This window comes from Lactuca saligna, chromosome 7 (assembly GCF_052625555.1).
Source record: "Lactuca saligna cultivar CGN05327 chromosome 7, ASM5262555v1, whole genome shotgun sequence".
In the NCBI taxonomy this organism is placed as follows: domain Eukaryota; kingdom Viridiplantae; phylum Streptophyta; class Magnoliopsida; order Asterales; family Asteraceae; genus Lactuca; species Lactuca saligna.
The window spans coordinates 97149712-97176160 of NC_136423.1; the positions used below are offsets into that span (position 1 = coordinate 97149712).

Genomic DNA, 26449 nt, shown 5'->3' on the forward strand with positions numbered 1-26449 from the left:
AAAATTATAATAATTAAGTTATAAACCTTTAAAATTCAAGTAAAATCTTCATCCACGCAACTCCCTTGACCACACCCCAATTCCTTTACAAACCAAAACAATAGTATGTAATTAATTAATTATAAACATATATAATTACAAACTTATAATTATGTAAAAAATAGTAAAATGTTTACCGGTTTCTATTGGCACCAACTTCTCTCGCGTCTCTTCAACATCTAAAGTCGTCATATTTTAAAACTGGATATCAATTGGGGTGTCCCGTATCCAATCTTGTGCGCAAATCAAAGCTTCGGTAGTCATATGTGAAAGGGAGCTTCTACTTTCATCAATCACCGTCCCGTTAGTACTGAATGCCGATGCTGATGCAACTGTGGAGATTGGCATTCCTTAAACAAGTTTCACCACTTCAGAAAGTACAGGAAACTTTTTTGAATTAGATTTCCACCACCCCAAAATCTGGAAATCCTCCACCCGTTTTTCTATCCCATCTGATAAATAAATCTCAAGCTCTGTTTTATTAACCCCATGCCCACGTTGTTCCATAAACCTTTCAAAATCGTCTTCCATATCAACTCCATGCCCAAAATCAAAATAACTAGGGGTAGAAGATGATGCACTCCTTGTCTTTGCACATCTTTCTCTCTCCGTCTTGTTCTTGAAGTGTTGAAACAAGTCCTCTAGTGTTTTGTTGACATGCTCCAAAATTGTTTTTGTTTTGGTAGAATTCTTACCATAAATCAACTCCAAGCAATACTCCAAATAACACATCTTGTTGCGGGGATCTAAAACGACATCAATATGAAGCATGAAGTTCATGTTCTCAATGTTGTCCCAATATTTGTCGTATTTTTCTTTCATCGACTTTGCCGTTCTTGCACACATTCTAGTTATGCTTGCTTGCATTGTCACAAGTTCCTTACAAAATATATTTGCTGTCAACATACTTGGACCCGGATATCTTTTTTGTGACATTGTAAAAGATCCTCAAATAGTCGATAAAATACCTACCAAAGCAATTAAACAATATCAGATTTCATGATTGAAGTAATATATATATATATATATATATATATACACACACACACACACACACCTCCCTCTAGCAACCTCCCAATCGTCGGCATCGGGAGTCCCCACAACTTTCTCATTTCTTTTTCTCTTTCTCGTAGTCACTTCACCATCATCAACCTCACTTCCACAAAAAATATTAAAACCACTATCAATCGCAATAAGCCTACAATACAAAATAAAATTCAATAAAAACATTAGTATGTAAATTAATATATATATATATATATATATATATATATATATATATATATATATCATACTTAATAGTATATAAAGTACCTATCAAATGCCGCCTCATACTTTTCTGCCGTCTCTAACATCAAAAATGTAGAATTCCACCTTGTGTCAACATCAAGGGATGGTTTCTTACTACAATTAATCTACACTTTCTCAACACACTCTAGGAATGTAGCAAACCTAGCACCCAATGACCTCACATACTTAACAACATTTCAGATCTTTGTGATGGAACTAAAATGTTCTTCTAACCCGTCCCTAACCACAAGATTTATGATATGAGCACAACACCTCAAATGCAAATATTTTCAATCCAAAAAAGCATGGGGTCCCCTAAGCATGGTCACTAGATACCTAATTGCCCCATCATTTGAGGAAGGATTACCTACAGTCACTGTAAACACCTTCTCAATTCCCCAATTCTGTAAACATTTGTAAACGAGTTTGCCTATGGTTACACCTTTGTGATTTGCAATGGGACAAAAGTTCACAATTTTCTTTCTCAAAACCCACGTCTCATCAACCCAATGTACCGTTAAACAACTATAGTTAATGTTCTGGATGGATGTCCAAGTATCAGTTGTAATGGAGACAGTTTGATTTTTTAAAACATCCTTCAATTTATACATTTCTTCTTTGTATATCTGCAAATAATCCCTTGCAACAGTCCACCTTGAGGGCAATTTAAATAGAGGTTGCAAATCCCGTGAGTATTCCTTAAATCCTTCATCTTCAACTATACTAAAAGGTTGATTGTCTTTGATACACATGCGGGCTAAGGAATTCCTACATTTCTCTTGGCTGAAGGAATGAACTTCCAAAGAAGTAGCCCCCGAGTCTCCCACTTTTTTGAAACTCAACACAGATTGTTTTTTCGTATCACCAACTTTTCCTTTAGGGTCATAAATAGGAGATGTTGGACAATAGAGTCTTAAATGATTTCCCATTGCAATCGTACCATTTTTCTTTGAATTTGCACACATCATTGTTGAACAATATGGGAATTTCACTTTCTTAACACCCTTCTTTACAACATCTCTATCAAAATGTTGCCATACCCAAGATACTCTATGACCACCACCCTTATTATCTGCAACTACTTCATCAGCTCCTTCATCTACATCAAGATCAACATCAACGGTTTGGGGAGCATCAACATCAAAAGTTTGTGCATCTAGTTGAGACCTTTCCATCTACATAGAAAAAAACAATCACCAATCCATATGTAAACCAAAAAATTTCAGGAAATAAGAAGCTTCAATTCAACACTCTATATGCAAACAATAAGATTCACATCTTTCAGAATACAATGCATCAAATTGATTATTTTGATATCAACATTTCACAACAATAAACTGAATAATAATAATAATAATAATAATAATAATAATAATAATAATAATAATAATAATAATAACAACAACAACAACAACAAAAGGAAATTGATAAAGTAAAGGTAGGCAAGCAGTAAACAACTAACCATTTTGGTTGGAACCACATTTGTAGTTTTCTCTAAACAAAATGCAATGCATTAAATTGATACAAACCACCATGAATATTGTATCCCTGAACAGTGAACAGTACACATATCTTGATGATACACCAAGACACCAACAATTTCCAAAAATCAGGAAAAAAATGAACACAGATCAGGCAAAAGAAACGAACACAGATCAGGCAAAAAAAAAAAAAAAAAAACGAACCAGACAACAACTCACAAGCGAAATTCATAACATAAACACAAGATTCTATATGAAATCAGAAAAATTAGGAAGAACATAAACAATTAAACATGAATTTTGAATAAACACGAACCGTATTTGACGATACAGAGGAGTTGCAGGTCTCGTTGATTGCGCCGGAGGTTTGGGGCTCCGTTACAGGTCTCGTCGGAGGCTCGGAGCCTCAGATGTGTGCGACTGCGCGATCGATTAAGTACCTGAGGAGCTTCTTCACTTCAGTGGGAGTCTGGGAGATGTGCCGATGCGAGAATGCGATTGCGAGTAGGGCAAAACGAAAATGGGATAAGTAAATGACGAAGGGCTTCTTTTATTCATCTTTATTTTTTAATATATATATATATATATATATATATATATATATATATATATATATATATATATATATATATAAAATAAACTGGTCAGTAAAAATCATCGGTTTTGCGGGTTTATGGGTCGGTTTCTCAGTTTTTAAAGAGGGTCGATTTCTCGGGTTTAGTGGGCCGGTTTCTGGGTAAAAATCGAAACCGAACCCGAAAAATCGGTTTTTAAAAATTTAAAACCCTAACCGTCGGTTTTGATTCGGTTTCAGTTTTTTCGGTTTCGGTTTCGTCGGTTTTTTTTGGTTTCTTAGTTCGGGTTTGCTCACCCCTAGTCTAAGCCATATATAGACTAAAAAAGATTTGACAATTATTATTTTATTTATATATTTTTTTTATTTTCGAAATTTGCATGCATGCACAATAAACAGTCATATGGAATGTGAATGTGCACAGTCAGCAACCATATGACCTCCTAAAAGATTTGTGAAAACTTGCGAATTCATAATCAACTCATCATTTTTCAACACAAAAACACAAATCTTCTCAAAATTTTGTGTCTAAGCCATATTTAGCTTCAAAAAAAGATTTGACGATTATTTTTTGGTTTTTTTGTATGATTGTTGATTGTGCTCATTAGAAGTTCATAATTGTGCATACATGCCAATTTGAAAAATATTGGTGTTTTGGTTTTGAAAAATAATGATTTAATTATGAGTTCGTAAATTCACAAGTTGAGTTTCGTTAGCAGAATCCTCCTTAATAAATGAATGTTTTTTTTTGCCACATGTCGATCTCTCATGAGTTTTGATACTTATCATTTTGTGGTATTTTTGAAATAAATATTATCCACTTGTCAATTTTTGATTTGTTTCAATTTTTAAAATTAAAATCATATACCTATATATGTAAAGTATTAAATATATATATATATATATATAATATTAAATTGCAATAAATATGCTTCTTTCTTTCTTATTTTAAAGTTTTACATTAAAAAATATTTTTTATTTACACTGTTTGATATTTTTTTAGATCAACTCGTGTAATACATGAGGCTCACACATAGTAACTCATTATTACATTTTAAACAATATTTTCTAAAACTGCTTCGATATAAGCCTCCAAGGTTTATGAGCTTTTTATTTTTAAAACCATGATAATAAATCATAAGCTTTGGAGCTATGAAGTTATAAAAATAATGACATGTTTGGTATGTCCTTTTAAGCCCTTCTACTTTATTTTATTACATATTCGCCACAAATATTGTGATCCAACACACTTATGTCAAGGTGTCTCTAACCGAAGGGAAAAATACATCTCGTCGGGCTTTACAGCATACAGTCGCCGTTGATTCACCCGGCCATCCAATCGACCAATTTCTCCACAATTTGACCTTCTCTGGAGCCGGGGAGTTCCACGACTTAGTCGCAATTCAGAACCTGACCAAATAATAATCAACAATTTCATGATCTTATGAGAAACGTGAGTGTTAATCGACAAGAAGGAGCCGTAGATTTTCTTTGTTTCTGCTTCTAATTATCAGATCCATAGCTCCAGTGATTCGCAAGTGCAAAGAGGGGTAAAATGCTACGTCTGAAAGCATTTCGGCCTACGAATGACAAGATCGTGAAGATCCAATTGCACCCTACTCATCCGTGGCTTGTCACAGCTGATGCATCGGATCACGTCTCAGTTTGGAACTGGGAGCACCGCCAGGTGATTAGCTTGTCGGCATTTAATTTCATTTTTAAATTATTTTTTTTGTTAGTTTATACAATTTGAACTGTTAGGTGATATATGAGTTGAAAGCTGGTGGTGTTGATGAACGGCGTTTGGTTGGTGCCAAGTTGGAGAAACTTGCAGAGGGTGAATCAGGTTGGTGTACTATAATTGCGACCTTAGCATACTCATGAACATTCAATTGAGTTCATATGTCTAATGAGAAATGATTCTCCAATTAACAACTGATGGCGTCTTTCTTTATTACTAAGTAGAAATTAAAGTATCTGAGGAGTTTGAATTTTCTTTCTGGTCAATTATATTTTCTGTTGTTTCAAAATTTGAGATGCTCTTTTACATAATGAATCCAGTTTGCTTATTAGTGTGTTATAGGACATTAGATCCACACGTAATACCAAGTGATTCATTGAGCTTAGATGCTAATAGGATGATAGTTCTGATGTAATGGAGAGAGGCAAGATAGAAAACTTATCTGAGATATTTGAATATAAAGCCCTGGAGTTGGACTTTAATCAAAATTTTGTAACTAGCAGTAACTAACTGTATTTGAACCCCGACTACTGTAGTGAAGACAGCATTGCCTAGGGATTGACAAGATGCATGTTTCTTATATCTCTATAGCTGGTTATGAAGACCCATTCTATAGTGACACATGTCACATTACTTATTGTTCCTATTAGGCATTAGTCTCTAGGGGTCAAGCGGAGGCCAGTGACTAGTTGGCTTACCTAAGTTGTAAAGCAATTAATATTAGCAAAATTAGATATGACCAATATCCATAGGAGGACAAGGTTTGATACACATTTTTAAGACATTTTTTTTATGAGATACACATTTTTAAGAACAACTATATTGTACACTCATTTTCAATTATAAAAGTCATATATATCATATTGGAAAAAGTTAATACCAAGTGAAAATTATTATCAAAATTCAGATATAGATATACAAAGAGAGAGGTTGGGCATATATCTTAAAAGTCAGTAGTCGCTAGATGCTAGTCGGTCCATCTGTTGGGGACTAGTCGACCACTGGGTACAGGTGTCATTTTGCGGCTAAAGTAAAGAATCTTGTTCTTATTTAATAATCCATGAATCATGAAATGAATAGTATATTAACTTAATTTGTTTTGTATAGATGTGACACACATAGTAAGCAAGAATAATTATAAGAAATTGTATATGTGTAAATGTGGATATTGATAAGTCATAAGTTTTTGATGAATAAACTCTACAATGATGCCTACAAGCAATTTCTAACTTAGTTAAACATATCTATAGAATCATCCTAGTGTACAGGGCTTAGTTTGTAGATGAGATGGCAATTTAAGCTTGATTCCAATTTGAGAATGTGACTTGATGAACATTTGTTTCGTGAACCAAACGATGCCGTATGATGTTGATCATATGATATGATGTTGACCAGTGTGTTAGTAAATTAAATAACAGTGAACCAACCTATTATTATATCTTTGTGAGTGATCTGTTAGGAAGTTTTGCTTGGTGTATATTCTCCCTGCATAATAAATATGCGTGATTCTAGTTGTAAAAGCCTGAGCTGAAATCATTATTTGGGTATAGATAATAGATGTTAGTTGGTTTTTGATTAAACGGAGAAGATGAATCTAGTGTTTTTTTTATGTGACAGAGTCGAAAGGGAAACCAACAGAAGCACTACGTGGAGGGAGGTAAGGGATTTGTGTTTGATTAATGATTTATGAAATGTGAAGCTAGAAATAGTGAAATACTAATAGATATTATGTATGTGATTTCAGTGTACGGCAAGTTAGCTTTTATGATGATGATGTAAGGTATTGGCAGTTGTGGCGTAACCGGTCTGCTGCTGCTGAACCACCATCAGCAGTGAATCAGTTGACTTCAGCCTTCAATTCTCCGGCTCCATCAACAAAAGGAAGACATTTTCTTGTCATCTGCTGTGAAAACAAGGCCATCTTTTTGGATTTGGTCACAATGCGTGGTCGAGATGTGCCAAAGCAGGATCTAGACAACCGCTCACTTGTCTGGCAAGTCACTACTACATCTCTAATGCTTCTTGTATCCTTTTATATAAAACACCAAGGAAGTTATGATTCTTATGTATATTCTAGATTTTTTTAGACTTAAATTTAAAACAAATGAAATCCTTTGCATCTCCAAAGTCTTTTTTTTTCAAAGGTGGTACTGGTATTATATATGAGAAGAAGGATTTCATGTGCTTTTGCTGGTTATTAGGAGGCAGGAGATTCAGATATATTAACACATTCTGTTTTGTCTTGCTCTTGCAGTATGGAGTTCCTCTCTAAATCTGGTGGTGGAGATGGCCCTCTCGTGGCTTTCGGTTCATCAGATGGTGTGATTAGGGTCCTTTCAATGATAACATGGAAGGTTTGCTTTGCAACTAAGATCTCCCCTCCCCTTGTCTATGATTCTAAACTCTATTTACTTATATACTCCTTCTTGGATGCAGCTTGTAAGAAGGTACACGGGTGGTCACAAAGGTTCCATAGCTTGCTTGATGACCTTCATGGCTTCTTCAGGAGAGGTATGTTTTTATTCAAACTAAAGCATGCTGATGCTGTTTCTTAATTAAATCTTGTAATTGTGTAGATTAAACATAGTTAGTTATATGGGTGAGATTTTATCCTTGTCATCCTCCAAAGAAACAGGAAGGGTATGTTGTTTTGTTTTTATTTTTGTTGGTAATAAATAGAACATGGAACCACTTAGGGTAGATGGAATCAAGGAACGAATGGAATGGTTCCTTCCATTTTGTTAATTTTTGTTCCTTAACCTGGGGTATTTTTCATTCATCATGGAATGGAATGAAATATTGCAATATAACCCATTTTTATTTATGTAACTTTTAGTGACAGTTTTTTTTTTTGTTAATTTTTTTTTCATTATAATTAAATTACACTTTTATATTTTTAGAATAAAATAACATACTATTTTGACCATAATTTATTTGGGCTTAAGTTTTAATGAGCTTATATTATGTTGAACTTTTTATTTTTGTAAACAATAGTTTGTTAATTTGTTACACTTGTCAGTAAGAGGAAATGGGCTGACTGGGGGTATTTGTGTCATATTCTAGTTTGGTCGGTGCTAATCCTAGTATAAACAAGAGGTGGTGGAAAGTTAGTTAGCACTCTGTTCTAGGAAGACATATGATCACTTGTAACCTTTTGATTACATATACAGTTCAATCATTCAACTTTAAGTAAGCAACTCTGTTCTAAATACCCAGACTACAACATAAATATATTTAATATAGAGTTGATATAAAAAAAATCCATTCCATTCCTATAGGCTAGCCAAACATGATCATACCAATCCTTATTCCTTGGAGACATTTTATTCCACCCAAACAAACGGACTGTCTAAATTCTAATTTAGAACTAAGCCTAATTCATTGTTTATACACACTGTGGAGGCTTCCTAGATATCGCCAATGTGAGTCGTAAACATTAGTGCCAATTATTTCTAGCAGCATTACATGGAAATGAGAGAGAGATTTTTGATTCTTCTCTTCTTCTCTTTGGTTTATATCATATTCAACTCTATGTGAATGTTCGTGTAGCAAACTTGAAATGTGTCACTTGTAATCATTGCAAGAGATATTTTTTTAGAGTAAATTACACGAATGGTCCCTATGGTTTGGGATAATTTGCACGTTTGGTCCCTAACTTATTTTTTTAACTTGGAAGGTCCCTGCAGTTTGTTTTTGTTGTGCGCTTGGTCCATGTCTTACCTAAAAAGACTATTTTGCCCTTCATTTTTTTAATTTATTTAAATAAGGTGGGTTAGGTAAGGTAAGGTGGAAGTGCGGTTGGAGGTGTGTTTATGTAAATAAATCAAAAAATCAAGGGCAAAATAGTCTTTTTAGGTAAGAAAGGGACCAAACGCGCAACAAAAACAAACAGTAGGGACCTTCCGAGTTAAAAAAATAAGTTAGTACCAAACATGAAAATTACCCCAAACCATAGGGACCATTCGTGTAATTTACTCATATTTTTTAAGATTATGTCATTCTATTGAGAGTTTAAGCACAAAAAAGAAAAACAAAACACAAATAGACCCAGCAACATTGGTCACATCACGTGCTGTTCACAACAAGTCATTCATGTTATGGTGGTAATGTTTTCACATGACAAACAGAGTTTAGAAAATCTGTAAACTAGGGATCATGTTTTCTTCCAGGGATTTGGATTCTTGAATGATCTTCTGCCCACCTTACCCTGTAGTATATATATATATATATATATATATATATATATATATATATATATATATATATTTTCTGTCTTTGATTATAGATATAAACGTAGTACTCTTTAAGAACATATTTTTTCTTAGGCTAGCAGTTAGCATGGATAATTTTATTTACAATTGCATCATTTTGTATGATGGTAAATAATATAGTTAAAAGTTTTGTTCTTAATCACCATGCACTTATCTTTGTATACAGGCTCTACTGGTCTCTGGTGGTAGTGATGGTGCACTTGTACTTTGGAGCGCAGACCATGGTCAAGATTCACGAGAACTTGTGCCTAAGCTGAGTTTCAAGGTAACCATGCCAGTTTTATTTCTGTCACAAGTCATACAAAAATACTCGAGTAATCCTTAAAGTTATACATGAGTAAAATCGTATTCCTACTTTTATAGACTAAATGCAAGAAACAGCATGTCCTTTCAGCAATTGTTTTAATATAGCATTGTACTGTCAGTTCTTCTTATTACAACTTTGTACATTAAACAATCCAACTAATCATAGCAATGGGGTATCCTGTTTAAAAGGTAGCAAGTTACCTATTACTATAATCGGGCAGATTTTTCAAAGTACAATGTCCTAATAATAAATAATTTGAAGTACAATGCTATAATAAAAAAGTTTTGGAAAAATATTGCTACTTCTTGCCAAAATGGTTAAAGTATTAAGATTCTGGTATGTAATTGGTGTTCAAAGGGTTAATGTTGTTTGATTGTTACATTTGATGTTTTTCCAAATGTTGAAAATTTTGGACTTGCTGAATGTGATTTTTTATTTTTATTTTTAATTCTTTTTTGGTGTGGAAGTAGCCTAATGGGTAAGAATATGCAAGTGAAAACATAATACTTAGTCTAAAAGTGTGCACCTATTTTCTTATAACATAGATAACAATCAATGTGCAAGACAAGATGATACTGATATTCTAAATGCAGAAATAACAACAAAATCACTTATTGGCGACTTATAGGATAATACTTTGATTTCTTTCTACTACAACATGTTTATTTTGTTATTAGTTTCAACTTTTTTCTTATTAGGACATTAAATTGGCAGTGAAAAGAAAAAAAATTGGTTTTGTATCTTTGACATTTGAGGACATTGAATTGCTATAATTGGGTAGATGTACCAAGGTACAATGATGTAATAGGAAGAATTGAAACATATTTATGGAAGTTTGGCTTGCATTGAACCCTATTCTAAAAGAAAAGGCTAACATCTGAGATACCATTACCATTGAAGGCACATGACGGTGGTGTTGTGGCTGTTGAGTTATCCAGAGTGAGTGGAAGTGCACCTCAGCTCATAACAATAGGTGCGGATAAGACTTTAGCCATCTGGGATACAATGTCATTCAAGGTACACACTGCACTCCTCCTTGGTATTTCGAAGATTGAAAAAACCAATCTCTACTTTTCAACTGATTGATTGGTCTTGTCATCTATGTCATGTGTTTGCAGGAATTACGGCGTATTAAGCCTGTCCCTAAAATGGCTTGTCATAGTGTGGCATCTTGGTGCCATCCTCGAGCACCCAACCTTGATATATTAACTTGTGTCAAAGATTCACACATATGGTATTTATTATCTCTTCTCTTATACTACTAGATCTGTGGAAGTATCAGATATTTTAGGACTCCGCACCAATTGGCTAGGGTTAGGGTTAAATATTTCCAGTGATTTGCTTATTATAGATTTTGAAAAATCCACCCACTTATAGCACTGTCATCTGAATTCAAAACAATTTTCACTGGATAGATCATAGATTTCTGTAATACGAAAAAATTTGAAAGTACAATGCCTTAATAATAAAAAACATGGTAAACCACACCATCTGAGCCGCCCAAGGCCCACATGGAACAAAAAAAATTCAAGTATAATAATGCTGCCTGGACAAATAAATGAAAGTAGATTACTATTTCTTGCATATAGCTCTTAATATTTTGCTGCTTTCTGGTTAAGTAATTATTTTTCTCTTTGTAAAAATTTGCAGGGCAATTGAGCACCCCACTTATTCTGCTCTAACAAGGCCATTATGTGAACTTTCTTCTCTTGTTCCTCCACAAGTACTTGCGTCTCATAAAAAGCTTAGGGTATGTATGTATGTGGCTTTTGTAAATTTTGCTTGTTGAAAGCTTAGCTTAATGAGAAGCTATATTTACATTGATGCATGTGTTGCTAAACAAATGGCCAAATTGTGGAGAATAGCAATGTGCTTTGTTCTTGTTAGTGTATTTTATTTTTTACCCATAATAGCAACATATAACCTGAGAGTTGTAAAAGGCTTACAAGCTTCATTGTTACATACATATTGCTATTAGCAGTAAAGTAGTGTAAGCACATTGCTATTATGGGTAAAAAGTGTAGTTCATTTCTAAGTTTCAGGTTACATATTGCTGCTATGGGTAAAGAAATATGTAAGCATGTATTTTTGTTATTGGTAAACCTTGTGCTCATTATTTCATAAATGTGTGCATACACTAAAGACATGAAATTAAACACAAGTTACACATAAAATGACTCAAGCAACATAAAATGAAAAACTAAGTGACCTTTTTATATTCTTCTAAGCTCAAAATTCACATTGAACTCTCTGTTTAGGGATTAACATAAACTCGTACAAAGCCTCAAATAACCTCTAAACACTGCATTCATTGTCCCTACCCAGCCTCATCTGTCTGATTGTGAGAGAGAGGTGTCCAAATACAGTGATAAGGAAACTAGGTGTCAAATAAAGGGATGAATATGATACTGAGCGTTATATGCAAGAATAGCAACGTACTTCTGTTGACTTGCTTGTTAAAGCACCCTTCTTCCATTTTTATTACATCATTGCACTTTGAAAATCCATCCAATTATAGCAATATCATCCAAAAAAAATCATTTTTCACTGCTATGAATAGGTAGATTTTCCAAAGAAAAAACATTTTTCAAAATCCAATGGCTTAATAAGAGATAGATTAGAGGTACAATGCTGTAAGTGTAACATAAAGAAAGGAAAATCGGATGGTGTAGAAAACAAATAAATGAACGTATGTTGCTATTTCTTGCATTTAGATGGGTATGGGTATATTTTATTTATTTATAGAGGGGTGTAAATATTTGTTTGGTTTGGGTGGATGGTGATGATGATGCAATTAATTATATTTATAGGTATATTCGATGGTGGCACATCCCTTACAGCCACATATTGTTGCAACTGGAACAAATATAGGCGTGATACTGAGTGAATTTGATCCAAGGTCTCTCCCTGCTGTTGCTCCTCTACCATCACCACCAGAAAGCCGTGAACATGCAGCAGTTTATGTAGTCGAAAGGGAACTGAAGCTCATACAGTTTCAATTATCCAACACACCAAATCCTTCACTTGGAAGTAATGGATCCTTGACTGATGCAGGGAAATTAAGGGGAGGAGATTCTTCTTCTGAGCAGCTCAATGTGAAACAGATCAAAAAGCATATCAGCACTCCCGTTCCACATGATTCCTATTCTGTTCTATCAGTAAGCAGTTCTGGAAAGTAAGGCTCTCTTCTCTTCTCTGTTTGGATATGGATAATATTTGAGATAATGATTGCATACTTTAGGAAATGGAAGGAAAAATAAATAAATGAGGGCGGCTTTCTTTGTTAAGTTGTTTTTCGATTTGTTCAGTCCAATAACATTAAGGGTGTCGTGAAAATTTCAAATTCCATGATGGATGGAGGAAATTCTTTTCTATTTAAGAGACCAAAACGCCCTCATTATATATGGTATATTGAATTAATTTATATATATATATATATATATATATATATATAAAGATGTTACTAAATGATTTTCATTCATTGCCCGCTAACCAAATGCATGAAATATGAATCCTTGATATTCCTATTCCTTTGACAGATTAGATTCCATTCTAACGAATGGAGCACCTCCAAGAAGGGCATGAATAAAATAAAGATGATTGTGTGTGTGTATCTGTGTGAATTATAATAATAAGTAAGTGAAAGTGCATTTGTGGTTGCAGGTATGTTGCAATCGTATGGCCTGATATTCCATACTTCTCGATCTACAAGGTGAGTGACTGGTCGATTGTTGATTCAGGCAGCGCGAGACTCCTGGCATGGGATACTTGTCGGGACAGATTTGCACTGTTGGAATCTGCAGTAGCTCCGAGGATGCCCATATTGCCAAAAGGGGGTTCATCCAGAAAGGCAAAAGAGGCTGCTGCCATTGCTGCAGCTCAAGCGGCTGCAGCAGCTGCTTCTTCCGCAACTGTTCAAGTTCGTATTTTGTTGGATGATGGGACTTCCAACATATTAATGAGGTCCGTTGGTGCCCGAACTGAACCGGTATGTATGAATTTCCTCTCCCATTTTCTTCTTGTGTTATGTTGTGTTCTGTCATGTCATGTGTAACAAAAGGGACGGGGCCCAACTGTTTTGCATTTTTGAAAATGTTCTCTACTTCAATTCAAACTGATGCCAGTATTTCTTTTTCCTGAATTAAATCCAGGCCAGGGATACTGAATATTTATCCTAAAATTGTACCTCACCCTCCCTCGTCCCATGCTCTTTCATAAGTTTGTAGATTTGCCCAAGATTCGAATCCAGTTCCATTTAAATCCCGTGCCGTGTTTGGTTGCAAATGCAAATGAGTACGGAATTGAATTTCGTTGCACAAAATGTATTTTAACATTCCATCCAGTTCCTATCTAGCTTCTTCTTCTTGGTAAAACAATACTCAAATACTCTTGTAACCCTAGAATTCCATAAGCAAACAATTCTCGCGTCTCCATCTGCCTCAGGGATTCCATTCCATTTCCTGCAACCAAATTCCACTTCCTTCCTAAACATTTTGCAAACCAAGCGCCCCTAAGAGATCTTTCTGATTATAGTAATAGAAAGTCTATCCCACTACTTAGTACTAATGCATATTCCTCACAGATAGAGTGACCTTAATGGTTTATGTGGTGAATGCTAAGACTTTTTCTTTCTAGGTAATTGGACTGCATGGAGGGACACTACTTGGCATTGCCTACCGGACATCAAGAAGGGTTAGCCCTGTTGCTGCCACCTCTATTTCATCAATCCAGTCAATGCCCTTGTCAGGCTTTGGCAGCAGTGCCCTTTCTTCATTCAGCACCATGGATGATGGCTTTTCTTCTCAAAGAACTCCTGCTGAAGCAGCACCTCAGAACTTTCAGCTATACAGGTAAACTTGCACCTTCTTTTTCATCATCACTTGAATGCTTTGGTCAAACTAGTGGTGATGTTATATATGCTAAATATGCTTTTAGAAGCTCACAATTGTCATTTATTTAATCTTTTTCTGTTGTTTTATATATCAAGCATGTCTACGTCTATGTATTACATGCTAAAAACACTCAAAAACCGAAAACCTGTAACCAAAAAACTGAGTTGTTTTGAAAAACAAATGGTTTGTTTTTGTTTCTTATAAAAACTGGTATTTTCTTACAAGACCAGAAAAGGATCTTACAGAAAAACTAAAAACGATGTTGTTTTATGTATAAGTTTAATTGATTAGTTCTTTAAAATTAAACTGTTTGTCTGGTTTCCAATTTCCATTCCACTTTTCTGGGAAACTTCCCTAATTCTCATTCAAAACAAATGAAATTGCAGCACATACTAGAGTATGAGTACTAGTTGATTGAGTCAAATCAAATAGTAGTTTAGAATCACACAAGCTTCTTACTCTAGCATACAAACACTAAAAAACCAAAAAGACTGTGAAACACCCCAAAAACTGATTCTATGGAAACCCGAAAAGCAGCTAGAAACTGACTTTTTCAATTTTAGGAAAAAAACTGAGCTCAACCCCTCCCCCCCCCCCCCCCCCCCTACATTAGATTACTTGATATTAAGGCATTGTACTTGGAAATCTACCCAGGTATTTTAATTTCTTTTTCTTATTAAGACATCTATCTAACTATAGCAGTGAGAATTGCTTTGTATTTGCATAACATTGGTATAATTTGGTAGATTTTAGAGCGTAGAATGGTGTAACGGGATAGGAAAAGATGGAAGTGGAATGCTATAATAAAGAAATAAAGAAATAAATAAAAGTAGGTAGGTATTTCTAGCATTTGAACCTAATTATATGATGGTTGTTGCAAGTAAGTATGCATATGATTGAGTAATTATTTATGTATATATATTTTTGTAGTTGGGAAAGCTTTCAACCCGTGGGGGGAATGCTGCCTCAGCCAGAATGGACAGCCTGGGACCAAACTGTTGAGTATTGTGCTTTTGCATATCAGCAGTACATCGCCATATCTTCCTTGCGACCTCAGTACCGATACTTGGGAGATGTGGCCATTCCTCATGCCACTGGTGCAGTTTGGCATCGCAGGCAACTGTTTGTGGCTACACCAACAACAATTGAGTAAGTTACGTTTATATATATATATATATATATATATATATATATATATATTCCTTAGCAGTCTTTCTTGAGAGTTATTCCCCGACACGTTTCAATCTTTAGATTAGGATGGATATTGGCTGCATTTTTTTTACACAGGACTGGACAAGCTTTCTATGATTGTTTTTGATGACAATGACGATTTATGTCTTTTGCACCCTATCCCAAACTTTTTGGATGGGGAAAAGAAGTGCAATTTTTATCCCATTGGCATCAGTCTAATGTCTAATGGCAGTAGAAGGATCAGCCTAAAAGTAAAAATCATCCCTATGAGGGTCTCTTACACATACATTTATGGTGGTTGGCTGGTGTTAGGTGTGTTTTTGTGGATGCTGGTGTTGCACCTATTGACATCGAAACAAAACGGAGAAAAGAAGAGATGAAACAGAGGGAGGCACAGGCACGGGCAGTCGCTGAGCATGGAGAGCTAGCACTAATTGCAGTTGATACTCCTCAAACTGCTGCACAGGAGAGGATTTCATTGAGACCACCAATGCTACAGGTACTTTACTCATTTGGATTATATTATTTTCATATCATAAAATCGGCTTCCTTTTTTATTTCTGTATTGTAGCATCCTACTTCCGTTACAATTTTTTTTCTCTTATTAGGGCATTGTAAATTCGAAAATACACACCCGATTATTATATTGTGTTTTCATTTATATACTCATTAGGACATCATACTTTGAAATCTCTACCCAATTATAGCAGCGAGAATTGCTTTGTATTTGGATGGGATTGCTTTTAATTGGGTAGATTTTTCAATAAACAATGCTATAACAGAAATAAAAGAAACTTGGATGCTATAATAAACAAATCAATGAAAAGGATGTTACTATCTATGGCATTTTAGCCTTTTAACATGATGTCCAGGACAATAGCACAACTTATAACTTGATTACCTGCTGTTTGGCTGGCATAACTGGCATGTTGTGCTACAGTACATAATGAATATTATAGGCCAAGTCCAGTAGGCAAGAAGACATCAAATTTAGTTGGTGTAAAATAAGGCATGGGCTTTTGCTAGTCGCACTTTGATTTTTTTATAAGTAAATACTAAATAGGGAAATGGGGCTATTATATACCCAAGCTTAGGTGTAGAACAACTACAATGACTTGATTTAGTGATCACAGCAGGTGTTTTTTTGATGGAATTATTATTTGCCGTAGTATTGGGCATTGGTGGGTTTTCTGGAAACCAATCAGTCATGTGAAAAAATCAAGAGGGTGATTTTTTTTTACTCAAAACTATGTTGTTTTGAGTGATTTTCAACAATCACATGCTTACACCTTACTTTACCTAGGCTTTTTATATAGGTAATAAAGATGGTAAGGTAAGATGATTTGTTTGCATTTTTACTCTTTAGTTTGGCTTCTGTCGAGATGATACGCGTTGTACCTATACTATACAATAACAGTTTTCAGTTGATGTGCTTGGTATTTATTGTTATCACACCTACATGTACGGATACTTGAGTAGAATATTTAAATAGAAAAAAAATGTCTTTATGTTGTTGAAACTTCAAACAGGTTGTGCGACTAGCTTCTTTTCAGCATGCACCGTCTATTCCTCCTTTCTTGACATTGCCTAAACAAAGTAGAGGTGATGGTGGTGATGATGCCGGGTTGCAAAAGTTTGCTGAGGGTAAAAGAGTTGATGAGATAGCTGTTGGTGGTGGAGGAGTGGCGGTTGCTGTCACTCGGTTTCCAGCGGAGCAAAAGCGACCTATTGGACCTCTAGTTGTTGTGGGTGTCAAAGATGGTGTTTTATGGCTAATTGATAGGTACTTCTTGCAAGCAAATCATCATTTTTTAATAAATATTTATAAACATATCTTAAAGTAAGTATGCTCCTGAGTGTGGTGTCAGAGAGAGAGAGAGAGAGATCTCATCTGGTTAGATTAAAATATGAGATCAATTCTAAACTCTTTCACCTCTATCTGAACCAACATGAAAGCGTATATTGTATAATTCCCTAGTATCTGTCTGTCTGTGATAGGTACATGTTTGCTCATGCAATATCCCTCAGCCATCCTGGAATACGTTGCCGCTGTCTTGCCGCCTATGGGGATGCTATTAGTGCAGTAAAATGGTACATTTCTATATCTTTTATTAATTCTCATCATCTGCACTCTTACTCTTTTTCTTTTTCTTTTTCTAGGGCAAGTAGGCTTGGTAGAGAGCACCATGATGATTTGGCTCAATTTTTGCTTGGCATGGGTTATGCTACCGAAGCCCTTCATTTACCTGGAATATCTAAGAGGTTTGCATTGTCTCACTTTACTTTGTCCCCACAAAACATGTGACAACCTTGTACTGTGTTTGGCATGGGATTGAGACTGATGTAGTCCTCATTGTCACTGCTATTATAAAAAAAAAGTACAATGCTGTGATTGGGTAGATTCTCCAGAGAGAGTGTAACATAAAAAGAAATGAAATTAGGATGTTAAGGTAATTTGAAAGTAGTTGGTAGACTGGGTAATTTTTTTTTTCCTTTTGTGTGGTGGTTCAGGTTGGAGTTTGATTTGGCGATGCAAAGCAATGATCTGAAAAGAGCCCTCCAATGTCTTCTGACGATGAGTAACAGCAGGAACATAGGTCAGGATGCTGTGGGACTGGACTTAAATGACATAATGTCTTTGAGTATGACTACTGCAAATACTAAAAAGGAAGACATTGTGGATGCTGTTGATGGGGTGGTGAAATTTGCACAAGAATTTTTGGGAATTATCGATGCAGCAGATGCCACTGGACAAGGTGAGGTGGCTCGGGAAGCTCTTAAGAGATTAGCAGCTGCTGGTGCAGTGAAGGGAGCTTTACAGGGTCATGAATTACGAGGACTGGCTTTACGCCTTGCAAACCATGGAGAGTTGACACGACTTGGTGTATGTTCCATTTCCATTTCCAAAATCCAATTCATATTCTTCTCTCTACTTATTTGCTTGCATTCACCTTTACTTTAAACCCTGTGGCACAAAAAAGTATGACTTGTAACATTTTTTTTTGTACAGTTGTGATACTTTGTTGCCCTTTTAAGGAATTTTCTTTTCTCTTATTGTAAATAATTGTCCTGTCCATGACTACTACACTATGATGTTTCTTTGCTAAAGTAAAGGTGTTAAATTTTTTTTTTGGTAGGGGTTGGTGAACAATTTGATATCAGTGGGGTTCGGGCGGGAGGCTGCATTTGCAGCTGCACTTTTGGGGGACAATGCTCTTATGGAGAAATCATGGCAAGATACAGGAATGCTAGCTGAAGCCGTGCTTCATGCCCATGTAAGAAAAAACAAACGACTCACACTGACTATGCGTTTCCATTTCTACACTAGTGTGTTAATGGGACAAACCTTTACACAAAATTGTGGAACAATACCAGAAAAGTATGACTTGTAACATTTTTTTTTTGTTCTTGGGTCAGGCACATGGACGGACAACGCTGAGGAGTTTAGTTCAGTCATGGAACAAAACACTGCAAAAGGAGATGGAGCATGGGGCTTCCACAAAGACGGACGCAGCCAGTGCATTTCTGGCTTCTCTCGAGGAACCCAAACTCACAAGTCTTGCCGATGCCGCCAAAAAGCCACCCATCGAGATTCTTCCCCCTGGAATGCCCTCCATAGATGCCCCTCTTCCTGGCATTCAGAAAAAACCACAACCACAACCACAACCACAACCAGCTAAACCTTTGCAAATAGGAGGGCCTCCATCTGAATCAGTTGCTGCTGCTGCAGACGCACCTGCACCTGCACCTGCACCTACACCAGAACCTGGGGTTTCAGTCCCACCATCGGAATCAGAAGTTGCAGCAGCTACTACAGTCACAGATACAGGGTCTGGTGCTCCTACAACAGAAATGGAGCCTCAACCCAGTGGTGATGCTTTGGTTGAGCCAACTGAATCGACTACTACTGCTGATGTAGCTTTGGAAAATCTAACTCCCGACTCATCCCTTCCGGATCCAGTAGTTGCTGTAGCGGGAAAGGATATTATTGCATCTGTTGATTCTTCACTCACTGCACCTCTAACTCCAACAGACCCGCCACCTTCTCAGAAACCAGAACCTCCAATTCCAAGGCCAACTGGTGTCCGTCAGGAACTACCCATGATGGATTGGACTATGTAATACTCTCTACTCCACAATTTTCTTCTTTCTTTCTTTCTTTTCTCCCAATATAACATCCTCCTTAGGCCTGTGTGTAGGTTGCATACTTCATTATTACATTACTTCCTCTCTATGTTTTTGTTGCTTTAATTCTCAACACTAGAATCACATATTTTTACTTTGTTTGTTGATCGTGTAACCCTCTGTTATTATTTTTATAAGCTATTTCACATTTTGAGACCCTTGCTTGATTCATGATTACTTGCAACGCTTCCATCCATTTTACTTCTTGTAGTGAGAATAAGTAACAACACTAAAAGAATGTCTCAAGTTCAAACCTTACACTTTCAATCAAGAGATTATCAGGATAAAGGGTGATTAGTATCATCGCTACAGCGAGCCATCACCCCCATACTTCACATAATTGGAGTCGCAATGGGCTATTCGCAACCCATTTTTGTGTAGTAATATGTATTTGTGAAATAATATTTTTCAACATATTATATGATATTATTGGTAAAATGTGTACAATAAGTTTAATAGTAAAATATATACAAATCTGGTTTGAATGGTATATATGTCCATAATAAACAATAAAAATCCATGTCTACAACCAAGTGACATGCTATGTAACTGGCGATGATTTACTATTACCGGTGAAATAATATTTTTTTTTGAACAATAGGTAAAGTTTAATAGTCGTACGTGCACAAAAACTATTTGATGTTTTGTGCACGTACGACTATTAAACTTTACCTTTTGTTAAAAAAAAAATAAGGAGTAGTTCAAATGAGAACCCAAAAAAGTTTAAAATCCTAAAAACTATTTTTTTTTTTATAAATGTTTTCAAAAAGATATTTAGATAAATCAAACATTAATATTTAATAAATCAAATTCTTCATTCCCTTATGGTCACCACCTGTGGCAACTGGAACATCGTCGGACCGCCACCGAAAGGTCGCCCTATTGCAACCGGACTAACACAAAATTAAACGATCTTTTTTTTGGTCGTATTCATAGTTTAATACACAAACATTTCAAATCTCATTTAAAAAGACTATTTATAATTAAATTTACAGAAATTTAATCAACGAAATAGAACTATATCTTGACAAATTCATTTTTTTTTCTTAAATTGTAAATCTCTTTAAAAATGAACATTTCTAAGACATTCACAATTGAAAATACAATATTCATAGTTTAAAAAAAATATGAATTCACTCATTCAAACTTTAACACAAAAATTCATATAAAATTCACAGTTTAATATAGTACATTCACAAATTAAATTAGTATATTCACTGTTTAATTAAAAAATTCACAACTTAATACATAAAAATTACAACTTAATATAATGCATTCACAACTTAATAGATACTATTTATAGTTTTGCTTCCTCATAACACCATCAAATCACGATCTCTTGACACTTTAGCAAGCTCCATAAATTATATGCAAACTCCAAAAATAATATCTGGATAAAAAACAATCAAAATTCATAGTTTAATAAATATATATATTAAATACTATTAAGTGATTGAATAAAAAGTTGAGAGGAAGGAGATAATGAAAAAGTGAGGATTAAGATTTTTAACAGATTAACAAAATAGTCAAGTAAGGGAAGAGAGTTCAAGATGCAAAACCATCAAATGTAGAACAATTACATTTTCCAAAAATCTTATCTAGATAAAGAAAATCACAATTCACAAATTAATATACTAATTCTTTTATAATTCACAGTTTAAAATATTAGTTCAGATACTCATTCACAGCTTAACAAATACTTTATTTTCATTGAGGTATTTCATCTAACACATTTTGTGCATCTGATTTAAGAACTTTTTTTTTTATCTAAACATTATCATCAGAGATCCAACCAATGAAAAAAAAAAAATACATAAAGAACATAATATGAGAATGAGGTACAACAAATATGATATGATGATGGCACCACCATCGACCAATAATCTCCTTTAAAGAGATCAAGCAACCTCAAATACTCTAAATCTAAGATAAAATCCTCAGCAACCTCTTATCACAATTTCCTTTAGTCGTTCAAAGTCTCATACCATTCCCATACCAAACATTTCAACTGTCCAGTAATATCCCTGACTCTTCAACTGGAACAATGAGTCATCATACTCCTCAACCTCTACTTCCCAACCAACGTTCCAACATATGAATCATCACAAGAATAGGGACTCCATTCCCATACTCCATACCCATCATAGACAGAAGAACCACCGTCCTGATGTACCCTTCCATATTAGCCGCTGCTTCGGCTAACGTACGCCCTAGTATACTCAAATAGGGTGTATCCTGGTCCTTGACCATCTCAGTCCCAACTGATGACCTGCTTCGACTAACGTACGCCCTACATACGCCTTTCCAGGCCATAACTCTATGGGACCTTCCGGTCCAAGTGTCTCAAAGGACTTACGTCCTGAATCTCGGTAGACCTTTCGATCCTACCCGTATCGACCTTCCGGTCCGTAACCTCCTGACCTTCCGGTCCTTATCATACATAACATACATAACACATACATATCACATATCAGCATATAACACATACATCTCATAGCATATAAGACCTTTCGGTCACACATAGGTACCCTTCCAGGTACAGTATAGTGAGAGGACTCACCTCGTCTGATGTTTAGTAACTCACGTGCTCAAAATCCCTGAATCTCGAAACAACGACCTAGCCCCGCCTAATCACATAAAGTAATTGTTTCAAATCATTAACGGCTCTCAAGGCTAGACTAATCCCTTCCTATGTCCTCTCAAAAGGCTAAGAGACCATTTTACCCCTCAAAGGTCCCAAAAGTCCAAATGTTGACTAAAATCCTAAAAGTCAACGAAAGTCAACCGCAAGCAGTACGCGGGGCATACGAACTCGTGTACGCGACGCGTACTCCGGCTAACCAGAATCAGGGGACTCGACTCCTTACGCGGCGCGTACTGGGATTACGCCCAGCGTAAGTCCCAGTTTCCCATTCTCCAAAGTTTTGGTCTAAATCGATTAATTCAACGGTCCATATCACAGATCTAGGCACTCTACTGCATCCTAAACCATAAAGTCGAATCCTTTAGGCCTTTGAATGGCTAAAAAGGTTATAACTTCTTCTAACGTCTTATCCCCTTTTCTCATTAAGACCACAACTCATGCATGACTCCATAATGATGACCAATTTTGGATTTTTGTGCATCTACAACACATCCGAAGCTGAAATGGGGCAGATCAAGGCTTGTGGAGACAATTTACTCAAAAAGTCTCCATCTTGAGATAAAACCCTAAGAAATTGGACCATGAAACACAAAACCAAAATGAATAGGAAAGTTCTGAGCTTTTTACCTCCAAGTGATGCTCCTACCCGTGTAAGAACTGATTTCTAGTATATGATTTACCTTTCTTTAAGTTAATTTTATTTAGAGTTTTGGCTGGGTCACGGTGCTGCTTCTTCATAATCGTGGCGCAAGCCACATCATCAAGTAGTGATGTTGTGGCCGTCATCAAGTAGTGATCTAGGATTTGCTCCATTTTCAGCCTCCATCTTTATAGAGTTTTAATAGCAAACCCTAGCCTTTCTCTCATAAGATTTTAGCCTATTGATCTTACTTTTATGCATCTTGAAGGATAAAAGTGAGCTTGTGGTGCAAGATGTGGGCGTTAAAAATTAGATCCAACATTGTGATCATCTTCTAGACCTCTGTAAGTCTTCAAGCTCAAAACGTTTGTGTTTAAATGATTAGATCTAGGATTTGGTGCATATTATGGACCTTTTTATGAGATTCTTGAGGAGTTTGTGAAACTTTGGGAATAAAGCTTGAGTTTTGGGGTCTTTTGACCCATATGAGCAAGGCTTAAGTTGTCCTTCTTTTTGTATCATGCCTTGGGTACATTTTGAGCTTAACCTAGTTCTAGGGTTAGAGTTTGGTTGATTGGGGGCATGCAAATGGATAAATTTGGAATCTTTATTCACTAAGTTGTTATTTTATTTCGATGTGCACTAGAAGTTTGTAGCCTTGGTCTTGGTGGATTAAGTGTTGGATCTGTATGCCTAAGAATCATTTTAGAATGATGTTTTCTAATAACATATGATCCTTTAGGGTCACACCTTTAGCAAGTTGTCACTTATTGAATATTTATTATTAATAATTAGGGAATAATTATTATTTTATGAAAATCATATTTTTGTTGGGTTTTGAGCAATCTAACACTCCTAAGGTGTTCATGCAACCCTAAAACCTTGGATCTATTTTTTACTATGAATACATACAACTTTGTTTTTCCAAGGTTAATAACCTATCTAGCATGGCATGGGGAACATTAAACATAATGGCTAAAAGAATTACATACCTTTCAATTGTGAGTTGATTCCTTGTAGTTTGAGAACCTAGCACCAATAATGTGGATGCCTTAAATGGAAATCACAAATCAACACAAACTTGGAAAAACCTTATGAGAGTGTATGCTAGCTTAATAAATTGGCCACCACCTTTTTACATACACTAGTACCATTTCAAGCATCACAGGCTCCTTTATATAGTAGGGAGGATTAGGGTTACATCCATGTAAACCCTAATACCCATGACTCTTCCTTTCCAAGGATCCATAGGTTAAAAGCTCCATGGACTCCCATGCATGCCAAGCCCATTCCAAATGAGTATTATCCAACATATATATAAATACGAGAGCCCATATTTAATTAGTCACCTTTTTGATCACCAAATTAATTCTAAATTAATTTATGATCAATAACAATTAAGTAATATGATTTCATATTAATATATTATAACTTATATAATATTAAAAAATCATAAACATACAATTCTCAAGGTTTAACCATAAATCGTTCGGGTGAAGTGCAACCCAAATGGACCATGCCGGGTCGGGTTAAGTATATACCAAATAAAGTTATGGACTTAGACACCTTATCCAACAATTTCTAGAGAGAATAAGAAGACATTTATTAATATAGTATGATTTAAATGTTGTGTAATATGTACAAGTATTTAGATATTTAGGAGTTAATATATATAATAGATATAAACTTGTACACTTAGAAATAATGCTTGATGAGTTGGACACATCACATATCCCCTCCCTCCTCATAAAAGTCATAGGTTGTAAGGGCATGGGCATAAGTTGCTTGCAAGTTTCCTTTTAAACACTTCATACTTCTAAACACCTTACCTTTGACTTGTGTAAGGATATGGTGCTTAGATCTTGTATTTAACTATATAAAGAGACTTAAGACTTCCTTTTTGGAGTTAGTTTTCGAAGAACTCTTTCTCTTATTCATGATGAAAGTCGTAGCTTTTTCCCTCCTCCTCTAGATCTCATTTGAAGTGTAATATAGATTTGGTGCTTGGAAGTGCTTCTCCTTTAGTTCTCATTTGTCATAAGCACTTAAAGGCTTAAGGAGTACTTCATACAAGATGAGAACTAACATTCTTGGTGGCATATACTTGTTGGTGGATACTTGTAGAAAAGTTCAAGCTTCTTTTTCTTTTGTCATCTTCATCAACTCCCCAAAACCAAATGGGATCAAAGTCTTCCAAGTTTTATCTTAACATCATATGGTTTCCATAATCTCTCATTCATGTAATTCGATCCTCTTGGTGGTTTTGTTAAAATGATCATAAAAGTAAACTAGTTATTTTAAAGTCTTCCATTTTCCGTATAAATTGTTTTATAAAATGGATCGTTTTTAGCTTCCCAAAACCCATTAGTGGTATCAGAACCTATTTTACAACAGTCTCCCACTTGCATAAGTGTACTAACTATATTTTCCTATATTACTTCAGGAACCAACGACAATCATAGCTCTCAAAAACTCTGTTGAACTATGAAGCGCCATTTTGGATAAGTGATCATATAATCCTCTGTTCTAGATATCAACCGAACAAATACATGGAACAATGTCTTACTTATTATCCAATAGTTTGTTTCTTGTTTTCCCGATTTGTTTGACATAGAACTTAATTGAACACATCAACTTACTTCTGACCGGGCCCGGTACATGGGTCAATACAAAATCATTGAGGGACCCAAATATCGCTTCTAATCCAAGAAGGAACAGATAAACTTCGACTCATATGCTTGTTCTACTACATGTTGAATTATACACAAAGGCACGTTTTATAACATTGAGTTACCAATGCATTTACGTACAATCAATGTATAAGCAACTCATAGGCAACAAGTCATATCTCTAGGTTTGAAGACTTATATGATATTACCGTCTCACAATCACTCGAGATAAATTCCATTAACTGATGCCAGTGAGCGTGGGTTTATTCCAATACTCATAACTTATGATCACTAATGAATGTTGTAGCAACCATTGCTATGGCTAAACACCTTTATTCATCTACAATCCCGATTCATGACAGTCTTAATTCATACCTACCTCCAATGTATGACCGACTGTGGAAGTTTGAATAAAGTAATTTATTCTGGAAGTCAAAACATGCAAAGTTGAAACAATAGTAAATAATTGACAAAGACAGTAACACGTTACTCATAAATAAATACACCTTTTATTCATCATCAAGT

General features: G+C 35.3%; 2 protein-coding genes across 2 annotated transcripts; one reads left to right on the top strand and one right to left on the bottom strand.

The window, feature by feature from the left end:
- Positions 1-390: 390 nt before the first annotated feature.
- LOC145007136 (zinc finger BED domain-containing protein RICESLEEPER 3-like) lies at positions 391-885 on the bottom strand. Its single transcript, XM_078966123.1, has one exon. It carries the CDS (start codon positions 883-885, stop codon positions 391-393), a length of 495 nt encoding a protein of 164 aa, XP_078822249.1.
- Positions 886-4626: 3741 nt separating this feature from the next.
- LOC145006591 (Transducin/WD40 repeat-like superfamily protein) lies at positions 4627-20129 on the top strand. The gene is made up of 21 exons (XM_078965670.1): positions 4627-5071; positions 5146-5230; positions 6743-6782; positions 6870-7118; positions 7380-7479; positions 7562-7636; positions 9563-9661; positions 10604-10720; positions 10822-10937; positions 11354-11453; positions 12514-12878; positions 13367-13691; positions 14339-14553; positions 15526-15744; positions 16099-16285; positions 17316-17569; positions 17785-17877; positions 17947-18048; positions 18298-18670; positions 18924-19061; positions 19204-20129. Exons 1-21 carry the CDS (start codon positions 4940-4942, stop codon positions 19906-19908), a joined length of 4089 nt encoding a protein of 1362 aa, XP_078821796.1. The 5' UTR covers positions 4627-4939; the 3' UTR covers positions 19909-20129.
- Positions 20130-26449: the final 6320 nt, after the last annotated feature.

Coding starts and splice junctions, on each gene's coding strand:
- LOC145006591 (XM_078965670.1), top strand. CDS start 4,940: ATGCTACGTCTGAAAGCATTTCGGCCTACGAATGACAAGATCGTGAAG. Junction 16,286..17,315: donor TGAGACCACCAATGCTACAG/GTACTTTACTCA, acceptor AACTTCAAACAG/GTTGTGCGACTAGCTTCTTT. Junction 17,878..17,946: donor GCTATTAGTGCAGTAAAATG/GTACATTTCTAT, acceptor TTCTTTTTCTAG/GGCAAGTAGGCTTGGTAGAG.
- LOC145007136 (XM_078966123.1), bottom strand. CDS start 885: ATGTGTGCAAGAACGGCAAAGTCGATGAAAGAAAAATACGACAAATAT.